General features: G+C 40.8%; 1 protein-coding gene across 6 annotated transcripts in view; it reads left to right on the plus strand.

Moving 5' to 3' along the window:
• Window positions 1–12,831, plus strand: part of LOC146396517 (uncharacterized) — a 57,520-nt gene that overhangs the window by 37,329 nt on the left and 7,360 nt on the right. For 2 of the 6 annotated variants that reach the window (XM_084993405.1, XM_084993406.1), the window contains one exon: window positions 8,735–11,195. The exons of 3 other annotated variants lie outside the window; for them this stretch is intronic. In XM_084993405.1, coding sequence (XP_084849531.1) covers window positions 8,735–8,799 — 65 coding nt within the window. In that variant the 3' untranslated portion in view covers window positions 8,800–11,195. Of the gene's footprint in view, window positions 1–6,750; window positions 6,783–8,734; window positions 11,196–12,831 lie in introns of those variants that run through there. One more of the 6 variants, XM_084993411.1, reaches the window with a different exon arrangement.

A 12,831-nucleotide genomic window follows, 5' to 3' on the forward strand; every position in this document is an offset into this window, starting at 1 on the left:
TTTTTTAAAAAGAGTGAAGGGTATGATGAAAAAAGAACCACGGACACATAGGAATTGAAAGATAATACTCTCTGTGCTAATAAATTCGAAATTCTTTGTGACAGATGATTCTCAAGGAATGGAATTTGACCCAAGAAGCGAGAAAGTCTAAATATAGATAAAAATGAAAAGCATCAATCACTGGAGTTTCCCTCGTGGCTAGTGGTTAATGGACCCAACTAGGAACCATGAGGTTGCAGGTTCAATCCCTGGCCTTGCTCAGTGGGTTAAGGATCTGGCATTGCCATGAGCTGTGGTGTAGGTTGCAGATGCGGCTGCAATCCTGTGTTGCTGTGGCTCTGGTGTAGGCCCTCGGCTACAGCTCCCATTGGACCGCTAGCCTGGGAACCTCCATGTGCTGCGGGTGCGGCACTAGAAAAGACAAAAAAAAGCATCAATCATTGAGTTTCCAGTGAAATATTTCAAGCATCTAGTGATCAGAGAATTCTTATGTTTAGTTACAGAAGAAGGAAAATTTTCTTATAAAGGCAATAAAATCAACAAATGTGATTTGAAAAGGAAGGTCAGACAAAACTCGATTATTGCTGTCCATGCAGAAACAAATTATGAACAGAGAGAAGGTGGCAATATTTTTATAGAGTAGAAACCAAGTAGATTCTATTCTAGAAATAAAGGACGATCAGGATACACATTAATATAAATAAGCAAGTCAAAGAGAAAAATAAAATTACCTCAAGATGAAAAAGATTTTAAACTGAAAAATACATTCTAAATTTTAAAAAATAGGAGTTCCCGTCGTGGCGCAGTGGTTGACGAATCCGACTGGGAACCATGAGGTTGCGGGTTCGATCCCTGCCCTTGCTCAGTGGGTTAACGATCCGGCGTTGCCGTGAGCTGTGGTGTAGCTCGGATCCCGCGTTGCTGTGGCTCTGGCGTAGGCCGGTGGCTACAGCTCCGATTCAACCCCTAGCCTGGGAACCTCCATATGCCGCGGGAGCGGCCCAAGAAATAGCAACAACAACAACAACAACAACAAAATAAAAATAAAAAAATAAATATATTTTAAAAAATAAATTATAAAAAGTTTCCCAATTTAACATGATAATATAGACTTCAACCATAAAGCCACTATGCTGCTTCAAGGAAGAGTTAAGAACAAGGTATGAATTCCCAGGATCATGATTTAAAAAACTAGAATAATACCTAAAAGGCAGAACACAAGTGATACCTAGTCAAAGCTCATATCACTCACTGTACAGATTGTAACACTGGCCAATAAATCCAGATATGAGCTGTTGGGGCAAGGAATAGAGACTTTATTCAGGAAGCCAGCAGACTGAGAAAATGATGGACTAGTATCCTCAAAAAGCAGCTTACCTGTGTTAGAATTCAGGCTATTTTTTATCCTAAAATAGGGAGTATAGTTGATTGCTGCAAACAGCTTATTGCCTGGATATTTCTTGCAGCTGTCCGCACAGGCCCAGTAAAAATATTCCTATAAACCTCCAACAAGGCAAATGTTAATCTTTTCTGCAACTTTTTATCTCTATATGAATGGAAAAGTGTTATACCTTTACAGGTCAGAGCCTTGAGAATGGCCTTATACTTCAGGCTATAGGCAACATTCTTAACTTGAAACAAAAACAACAGAATACTAAGTTTAAAGTAAAATAAACAAATCCAGTATGAAGTCAGATTTTGTTCTTCCCAATTACACAAGGATGTGTGTCAGTGATCACTGCTGAGCTATACACATTTCTATACCATTTGGGTTTTTTATTCTGTAAAGTGCGTTTATCATTTGCCATTTTTCTACTGGGTTATCTTTTTCTACTAGATTCATGGAGTCGAATATATAGTTTACTAATCTTCCATATGCAATATTTGTTTAAATTTTTCTGTCTACTCCTTGTATTTGAACTTTGTTTATAAAATTGTTGACCCCATAGATTTTGTTTTTGATGTAAAATTTATCTAGTTTTTTCCTTATGGTTTCATTGTGGTTTACTTATGTGTCCTGTTAAGAAATCTCTCTCTGGAGTTCCCATTGTGGCTCAATGAGTTAAGGACCCATTGTGTCTATGAGGGTGCAGGTTCTATGACCCTGGTCCTGCTCTTGGGTTAAGGATCCAGTGTTGCCATGGCTATGGCATAGGCTGACAGCTGCTGCTCTGATTCAACCCCTAGCCTAGGAATTTCCATATGCTGCAGGTGCAGCCTTAAAAAGAAAAGGAGGGAGGGAAGGAAGGAAAGTGAGAGAGAGAAAAATAAAGCAATCTTTGTGTGTGTGTGTGCGTGTGTGCGCGCGCGTGTGTGTGTGTGTGTGTGTGTGTGTGTTTGCCTTTTCTTGAGTTGCTCCCACGGCATATGGAGGTTCCCAGGCTAGGGGTCTAACGGAGCTGTAGCCAGCAGCCTACACCAGAGCCACAGCAATGCAGGATCCGAGCTGTGTCTGCGACCCACACCACAGCTCACGGCAATACCAGATCCTTAACCCACTGAGCAAGGCCAGGGATCGAACCAGCAACCTCATGGTTCCTAGTGGGATTCGTTAACCACTGCGCCATGAAATGAACTCCAAGGAATCATTTCTTAGGTAATTGGGATAAACCTCAATATGTGTTTCTGAGTTGGACATCTATCTGGAGTTGTGTATGTGCAGGTACTGTGAGATATAGATCTAATTTCACATTAGGAAGCTAATTTACTCCTACCAACTGTGTTAGGTAGCTAGGACTACCATAACAAAATACCACAGACTGGCAAACACCAAAAATTAATTTAGTCAAAATTCTAGAGACAGGTTTGGTTTCTTCTACATCTCTCTCCTACATCTCTCAGCCTCTAGGGAGGCTGTCTTCTCCCTGTGTCCTCACAATTATCCCTATGTGTGTGCCTGTGTCTTAGCCTCCTTTTGCTTTTCCCACCAGTTTTATTGAGATATAGTTGACGTAGAGCACAGTATAAATTTAAGGTGTACAGCATAATGATTTGACTTACATACATCATAGTGATGACCACAATAAGTTTAGTGAACATCCATCATCTTATATGGATACAAAATTAACAATGGGGATTTCCTTTTGTGGCTCAGGGGATTAAGAAACTGACAGTAGCCATGAGGATTCGAGTTCCATCCAGAAATTAATTTTACCCCACTCAGTCTGTGGTATCTTGGCCTCGCTCAGTTGGTTAAGGATCCAGCATCATTGCAAGCTTCAGCATAATTTGCAGATGCAGCTCAGATCTGGCATTGCTGTGGTTGTGTTGCAGACTGGCAGCTGCAGCTCCAATTCGACCCCTGGCCTGGGAACTTCCATATCCCACAGGTGCAGCCCTAAAAAGAAAAAAAAAATTTTTTTAATTAACAAAATAGGAAAAAAAAATTTTTTTTGGTCTTTTTGTCCTTTTAGGGCTGAACCCCCAGGCTAGGGGGTCTAATCAGAGCTGTAGCCACCAGCCTACACCATAGCCATAGCAACACCAGATCCAAGCCACATCTGCAACCTACACCACAGCTCACAGCAACACCGGATCCTTAACGCACTGAATGAGGCCAGGGATTGAACCTGCAACCTCATGGTTCCTAGTTGGGTTTGTTTTTGCCGCACCATAATGGGAACTCCTGAAAAAAAATTTTCATTGTGATGTAACTTGTAGGATTTAGTCTCTTAACAACTTTCATATCCAACATACAGCAGTATTGATTATATTTAACATATTGTACTTTATATCCCTAGTACTTATTTGTCTTATACCTGGAAGTTAGTACCTTTTGACCACCTTCAGCTAATTTCCCCTCCCTCACTTCCCCCTCTGGTAACCACAAATCTGATCTCTTTACTATGAGTTTGTTTTTGAATAACTGACCTATGTTAGTTCCTATTATACAACATAGTGATTCTGCTGCTGACTGGAGTCCTTGGGCTCTTAATCAATAGAAATTGATAAGAGGCCAGACGAGGAATTCAGGCAAGGCTTTATTGGGACTTGGGCCACAAAACCAAAAAAAAGGTGCCCTTGCTTTCTGCTGTGGGGCAATCTGGTTGTTTGAAGGCAGTAAACAGGGTATGGATCAGTAGGTCATGCCGGAGGGGCGTCTTAAGTGGTCTGGCCACCCACTTGGTGCTGTGAGCAGGGATCATGTGCAGTACCCTGCTTTTGTTCTCCCCACCTCAGAAACAGTACTTGTATTTTGGCCTTTTTGTGTCTTATTGTTCATAATTTGCCCCAGCTGTGCATGCATGAAGTTATTTTTTAGTCCTTTATAGTTTCTTTGTATTCTGTTGTTTAAGAAGACATTTGCCAGGTATAAGCACTGCAGCAGAGGATCCCAGATCCTAGGTACAGCCTATCTCAATTCAACACTTCAGTACATTTCAAAATGATCACCATGGTAAATTGACTTGTCATCTGTCACCATATAAAAATATTACATAATTATAGACAATTTTATCCACACTGTATATTTCATACCTATGACTTATTTATCTTATAACTGGAAATGTGTACCTCTTAATCTCCTTCACCTATTTCTCTCCTCCCCCACCTCTCATGCTCTTTTGAAAAAAAAAAATTAGAAGTGAATTCAGTATAGTCGTAAGTCAAGATTAATATACAGAAAATGTGATGTATTTATATATACTAATAATTAATTATCAGAAAGGGATAGAAAGAAATCAGCCCTGTTGGAGTTCCTTTGTGGCATAGTGGGTTAAGGATCCAGTGTGTTCACTGCAGTGGCTTGGGTCACTGAGGTGGTGTGGGTTTGATCCCTGGACCAGGAAATTCCACATGCTATGGGGAAGCAAAAAGAGAAAAGAAAAGAAGAAAGAAAGAGAGAGAAAGAGGATGTCCAGTCATGGCACAACAGAAACAATGAGGAACCATGAGGTTGCAGGTTCAATTCCTGGTCTCATTCAGTGGGGTAAGGATCTGTTGTTGCCATGAGCTGTGTTGCAGGTTGCAGATGCAGCTCGGATCTGAAGTTGCTGCAGCTGTGGCATAGGCTGGCAGCTATAGCTCCAATTCGATCCCTAGCCTGGGAATCTCCATATGCCGTGGGTGCAGCCCTAAAAAGCAAAAAAAAATCATACAAAAAAGAATAAAAGAGTAAATATCAAGAATGAAATTAACCAAGGATGTGAAAGACCTATATACTGAAAACTATAAAAGATTGATGAAGAAAATGGAAGATGATACAAAGAAATGGAAAGATACCCTATGTTCATGGGTTTGAAGAATATTGTTAAAATTACACTACAGATTTAATGCAATCCCTATCAAGATATCCATGACATTTTTCACAGAAATAGAAAAAAATCCTAAAATTTATATGGAGCCATGAAAGACTCTGAACAGCCAAAGCAATCTTGATAAAGAACAGAGTTGTAGGAATCAGGCTCCCAGACTTCAGACTATACAACAAAGCTACAATCATCAAACAGCATGGTACTGGCACAAAAACAGACACATAGCTCAATGGAAGAGGATAGAAAGCCCAGAAATAAACTCACACATTTATGGTCAATTAATCTATGACAATGACCTATGTCTAGTCACTTATGATGGAGCATGATAATGTGAAAAAAAAGAATGTATACATGTATGTGTAAGTGGGTCACCATGCTGTACAGTAGAAAATTGACATAACACTGTAAACCAGCTATAATGGAAAAAAATAAAAAATTATTATATTAAAAAGTCTATCACAGTGGAGGCAAGACTATAGGGTGGGGAAAGGATAATCTCTTCAGTAAGTGGTGCTAGGAAAAATGGACAGCTTCATGTAAAAAAAAATGAAAGTAGAACATTATCTAATGCCATATACAAAAATAAACTTAAAATGGATTAAACACCTAAATGTGAGATTGGAAACCAAAAAACTGGAGGAAACATGGGCAGAACACTCTTTTGCATAACTCACAAAAATATTTCTGGGGACCTTCCTCCTAAGGAAAAGGAAACAAAAGCAAAAATAATCAAATGAGACCTAATTAAATTTCAAAGCCTTTGAACAGCAAAGAAAAACCATCAATCAAATGAGAAGACAGGAGTTCCTGTCATGGCACAGCAGAAACAAATCAGATTAGGAACCATGAGGATGCAGGTTCAATCCCTGGCTTCGCTCAGTGGGTTAAGGATCCGGCGTTGCCATGAGCTGTGGTGTAGGTCACAGACACGGCTCAGATCTGGTGTTGCTGTGGTTGTGGTGTAGGCCAGCAGCTGTAGCTCCTATTAGACCCCTAGCCTGGGAACCTCCATATGCCGAAAGTGCAGTCCTAAAAAGAAAAAAAAAAAAGAAAAAAAAATTAGTGGTTAATATCCAAAATATACAAACAGCTCATACAACTCAATATTAAAAAAAATGATTAAAAGTGGGCAGAAAGGAGTTCCTTTCGTGGCTCAGAGTTACAAACCCAACTAGTATGCATGAGGATGAGGGTTCAATCCCTGATTGGTTAGAGATGTGGTAATCCAGAGTCAACATCTGCCTTCTGGTTCCAACCATTCTGGGCTGTAGTGCTGGTGAACAGCATAAAGTTAACTTCTTCCACCTGGTAGGCATTTCAGCCTCTGCAATACAGCTCAAGGATATGGTTCAGGATGTTTCTGTAGCCCTTGAGGAGGAACTAAAGGTCCTTGACTTTGTTTAATGGCTAAACCATTATAATTTTGTCTTACTTGACTGTTTTCCTTTGCTTCTGCATTTTTCCACTTCCTGGACTAAATTTGTTCCTTGGAACTCAGGGAAGGCCTAGGAGGCTAAAGTTCTTCTACAGGTAAGAGACATGGGGGCAGGGGGCGGTTGTTCCAGGAAGGCCCTGAAGGGTCCTGCTCAGTTTACAATTAGGTGCATTTCTATTTTCCATCTACATTAGGTGTGAGGACGTTTCTGCCACTCATAACAAAGTCTCCTTTCCCCATGTCTCAATAACACTTTCCTCATACTCATCAACAACCTCTGTGATGACCAGGCTCTGCTAACACCCTCCCTAAGGACGCTTCAGGCTTTCACTAACCTTTTCCCCAAAAGCCTCCCAGATTCTGCTCACCAACCAGTGCCAAAGCCAGTGGCAGATGTTTTAAGATTTTGTTACAGTAGCACCCCACTTCCAACACCAGATTTCTACTCCAATCACTACTGCTGTCGAAAATCACCCTAGGCTCCACAGCATACATAATGGAAAATATATCTCATGGTTTCTTTTTCTTTTGGCTGCCCCCAACAACATATTAAGTTCCCAGGATTGGATCAGAGCCTGTTTCTTTTTTTATTTTTTAATTTAATTTTTTTGGTCTTTTTGTCATTTCTAGGGCAACACCTGTGGCATATGGAGGTTCCCAGGCTAGGGGTCTAATCGGAGCTGTAGCTGCCGGCCTATGCTATAGCCACAGCAACGCCAGATCTGAGCCATGTCTGTAACCTACATGACAGCTCACAGCAATGCCAGATCCTTAACCCACTGAGCAAGGCCAGGGATCGAACCCACAATCTCATGGTTCCTAGTCAGATTCGTTAACCACTGAGCCACAATGGGAACTCCTGGTTTTTTGTTTTTTGGGTTTTTTTTTGGTTTATTTATTTACTTATTTATTTTTGTCTTTTGTCTTTTTAGGGCTGCACCTGCAGCATATGGAAGTTCCCAGCCTAGGGGTCTAATCAGAGCTACAGCTGCTGGCCTATGCCACAGCTGCATCAACGCTGGATCCAATCCGTGTCTTCGACCTACACCACAGCTCACAGCAACGCAGGATCCTTCACCCACTGAATGAGGCCTGGGATCAAACCCATAACCTCATGGTTCCTAGTCAGTTTTGTTTCCACTGCACCACGACAGAACTCCAGAGCCTCAGTTTCAACCTACGCTGCAGCAAGGCCAGATCCCTTTAACCCCCCTGTGCTGGGCAGGGGATCAAACCTGTGTCCTGGAGCTGCAGACATCACTGATACTTAACTTTTTTTTTTTTTTTTAACTATGGTATGAATGGCCTTTAATTGTTTGCAATGGGAGGTGGAAGATTAAAGCCAGCTTTTCCTCCTGGGGTGACTCCACAGACTTGGTCGCAGCCCTAATGACTTAACTTCTTGATGCTGATAGTAAAATGTGAGTGGACAGAGATAAAGTAAGAGTGTGTTATTAAGCTTAAAGGAACCAGATTGTGAAGATTTAGGACTTACTCATATGCAAAAAATGAGAAGGCATGCTCTGGAGAGAACACTAAGTGTGTGGCCAGATACTGCTCAAGAGACTATGGTTGTGTGACTTGTGAATCCAGTCAGCCACTTCAGCAGAAATGCTGCCAACTTGAAGGGAAGAGAAAGGTTGAAATGAAAGAACTTTGGGGATCCTACAGGCAGGAAACACAGATAGAGCTAGCTAGCTGTGGACATAGGTTATCCTTAAAGAAAAGGGAAGAATGACACTGAGGGTAGGACCACTTCATTGGCTACAGAGGGTGAAGCCTCCTTTTCAATTCCAGAGCACTGGTCCACCATCCAGGGTTGAAGAGGCAGGGCCAGTAGCCCAGTGGGCTTAGAGGACAGAGCATTTACCAAAGAGGATTATTCTCAAGCCTTAAAATCTAATGGGATTTACCCTGCTAGTTTTTGGACTTACTTGGGATTCATAACCCTCTTTTTCATGATGATTTCCTTTTGGAATGGGAAAGTCTATCCCATGCCTATCTGATTATTGTGTTTTGAAAGCAAGTAACTTGTCTGGTTTCACAGGTTCACACATGAAGAGGATACTGTCCCTGGATGAATCATACCCATCTCATCCACACCTGATTTAGAAGAGATTATGGACTTAGAGTTGATACTGGAATGGATTGAGATTTGGGGGATGTTGGACAGGGGTGAATACATTCTGCATGTGAAGAGGACAAGAACTTGGTGGGGCTGGGGTGGAGCCAAGAGGCAGATTGTTGAAGGTTGAACTGTATCCTGTCAAAAAAGATGCTGGGGAGTTCCCATCATGGCGCAGTGGTTAACGAATCCAACTAGGAACCATGAGGTTGCGGGTTCGGTCCCTGGCCTTGCTCAGTGGGTTAAGGATCCGGCCGTGAGCTGTGGCGTAGGTTGCAGATGCGGCTCGGATTCCACGTTACTGTGGCTCTGGCGTAGGCTGGTGGCTACGGCTCTGATTCGACCCCTAGCCTGGGAACCTCCATATGCCGTAGGAGCGGCCCAAGAAATGGCAAAAAGATTTAAAAAAAAAAAAAAAAAGATGCTGGATTCCTCAAATTGGAAAGGAAGAAGTAAAACTATCACTATTTGCAGATGACATGATACTATGCCTAGAGAATCCTAAAGACCACAAAACTGTTAGAGCTCATCCATGAATTTGGCAAAGTCGCAGGATACAAAATTAATACACAGAAATCGATGGCATTTCTATATACTAACAATGAAAGATCAGAAAGAGAAATTAGGGAAGCAATCCTGTTTACCATCGTATCCAAAAGAATAAAATACCTAGGAGTAAACCTACCTAAAGAACCAAAAGACCTGTACTCTGAAAACTATAAGACACTGATGAAAAAAATCAAAGATGACACAAATAAATGGAAAGACATACCATGCTCTTGGATTGGAAGAGTCAATATTATCAAAATGATTATACTACCCAAGGAAATCTACAGATTCAATGCAATCCCTATCAAATTACCAAGGACATTTTTCACAGAACTCGAACAAAATATTTTAAAGTTCGTTTGGAAGCACAAAAGACCCAGAATAGCCAAACACATCCTGAGAAAGAAAAATGGAGCTGGAGGAATCAGGCTCCTGGACTTCAGACTATACTACAAAGCAACAATCATCAAAACTGTATGGTACTGGAACAAAGACAGAAATATAGATCAGTGGAACAGGATAGAAAGCCCAGAATTAAACCCACGCACCTACAGCCAACTAATCTTTGACAAAGGAGAAAGAATATACAATGGAGAAACGACAGCGTGTTCAAAAGTGGTACTGGGAAAACTGGACAGCCACATGGAAAAGAATGAAATTAGAACACTCCCTAACACCATACACAAAAATAAACTCCAAATGGATTAAAGACCTAGATATAAGACCAGACACTATCAAACTCCTAGAGGAAAACATAGGCCAAACACTCTCTGACATAAACGACAGCAACATCTTCTCAGATCCACTTCTTGGAGTCATGACAGTAAAACAAAAATTAAAAAACAGGACTTAATTAAACTTCAAAGTTTCTGCACAGCAAAGGAAACCCTAAACAACACAAAAGGACAACCCACAGAATGGGAGAAAATACTTGCAAATGAAGCAACTGACAGGGGATTCATCTCCAAAATTTATAAACACCTTCTGCAGCTCAATACCAAAAAGACAAACAACCCCATCCAAAAATGGGCAGAAGATCTAAACAGACAATTCTCCAAAGAAGACATACAGATGGTCAAAAAACACATGAAAAGATGTTCAACATCACTCATTATTAGAGAGATGCAAATCAAAACCACTATGAGGTACCACCTTACACCAGCTAGAATGGCCATCATCAAAAAGTCTACAGACAATAAGTGCTGGAGAAAGTGTGGAGAAAAAGGAACCCTATTACACTGATGGTGGAATTGTAAATGGGTGCAACCACTGTGAAAAACAGTATGAAGATTCCTCAGAAAACTAAACATAGAACTACCATTTGATCCAGCAATCCCACTCCTGGGCATCTATCCAGAGAAAACCACGACTCACAAAGACACATGTACTCCAGTGTTCAATGTAGCACTATTTGCAATAGCCAAGACATGGAAACAATGTAAATGGCCATCTACAGAGGAGTGGATCAAGAAGATGTGGTTCATATACACAATGGAATATTACTCAGCCATTAAAATGAATGAAATACTGGCATTTTTAGCAACATAGATGGACCTAGAAATTATCATGCTAAGTGAAGTCAGTTAGTCATATAATGAGACACCAACATCAAATGCTTTCACTGACATGTGGAATCTGAAAAAAGGACAGACTGAACTTCTTTGCAGAATAGATACTGACTCACAGACTGAAAAACTTACGGTTTCCAAAGAAGACAGTTTGGGAGGTGGGGGGAAGCGCTGGGGTTGTGGGATGGAAATCCTATAAAAGTGGATTTTGATGATCATTGTACAACTATAAATGTAATAAATTCATTAAGCAATTAAAAAAAAAAGATGTTGGATTCCTAACCCCCAGTATCTCAGAATGTGAAGTTAATTAGTGACAGGGTCTTTAAAGAGGTAGTCAATTTAAAATCAGATCAGTAGGGTGAGACCTAAGCCAATATGACTGGTGTCCTCATAAGAAGAGGAAACCTGGACACATGGGGGTTGGCATGAGGCATGGGTAGAATAAGCTTCCCCTACAAGGCACGGCTCACTTTTCTGGGGAAGGGAAGGGACTATACACCCAGAGTTAGCAAGTCTGTGAGCAATACGGTGTCCATGGCAACTACTCAATTCTGCCACTGAGGTGCAAAAGCAGCCAGACAGTAACATAAATGACTATGTCTGGCTATATTCCAATAAAACTTGATTAATGGATACTGAAATTTGAATTTCAAATAATTTTTTCATAAACTAGTTGGGATTTTTAAAAAAGCATTTAAAAACATAAAGACCTGTTAGCTTGCCATCCATACAAAAACCAGCAGCACGCTCTATTTACCTGTGGGCTACAATTTGCCAACATCTAGTCTGTATCCCCAAGTGAGAAGCATACAGTGCAAAATATATCAGGAGTTTGCCAGGATGAGTCCTCAGATTCTTTGCATTTGTCTCTACTCAAATTACCAATTACCAAGAGACAACTTTTCTAAACCAATGCATGCTTACATAAGGGATGGGTGAGCACTTAAGGTAGATGACTCTTAAAGAGCAAGTCAAGTATATATTCGATTTCCACCGTCTCAATCCCACAGCTATGAGCAAGCAATTTTTTAGCAAGGTCAGGGAGCTACTGAGCTCAAACCTCTGCTTGAGATGAGATTCCAGGCCTTCAAGTCTGTCACTGTTGTGTTTAAGAGCTGATGTAACAAACTGTGTACAAGCCCGCATCCTTGTGTTTTGAAGTGAAGGCTTTTCCTTTAGCTTTCCAGTCCTAATGTCAGTCTCAAAGGCTGACTCAAAAGTTGATGCTTAGGAAATATTATTACAGCTAAAAACTAGTTAAAACAGTCTCCATGATGTTATGCCAGGATTTGTCCCACTAACTTACTCTAACCGGCTTTTAACAAATGACTTCATCCTTGCTTAACTGCTTTTACTAACAATTATTTTCTAGTTAAGAGTTCTATCATGTGCCAGGTGTTTTTCTTTGAAATACTCCCTTACTTTTGTAAGCAATTCTAGCTGCAAAAGTCAAGAGGACCACCAGAAAACATCGCCAGACCCCCTGATACTAGTCTTGACGACTGTGAAATGATCCAAGGAGGGAGAATACTGGCTCCCTGATACTTACCAACAGCCCTGGGTTTGTTTTTTGTTGTTGTTTGTTTAGCTAAACCTATAAAAACCCCTGTTATCCCCTCTAAAGGGGGGACACAGTTTTGAGGGCATTAGCCTATTGTGGCCTTCTTTGCTTGGCAAAGCAATAAAGCTGTTCTTTCTGCTTCACCCAAAACTCTGTCTCCAAGACTTAGTTGGTGTAAAGACAAAATTTTGGCTACAACCAAGACTAGCCATCTTATCTACTGTCCCAGATTTCCTCATAAATTTACTACTCTTCTAGAACAACAGTTCCTCAGTGTTCCCAGAATCTTACCATCAGAGGCCACAAGGTTCTTGGTGCACACAAGCAATAATACTATT

Source organism: Sus scrofa, chromosome 14 (assembly GCF_054392235.1).
Source record: "Sus scrofa isolate SSC_HxYL_T2T_F1_AM1 chromosome 14, Sscrofa_HxYL_maternal_Yorkshire_Landrace_v2.0, whole genome shotgun sequence".
In the NCBI taxonomy this organism is placed as follows: domain Eukaryota; kingdom Metazoa; phylum Chordata; class Mammalia; order Artiodactyla; family Suidae; genus Sus; species Sus scrofa.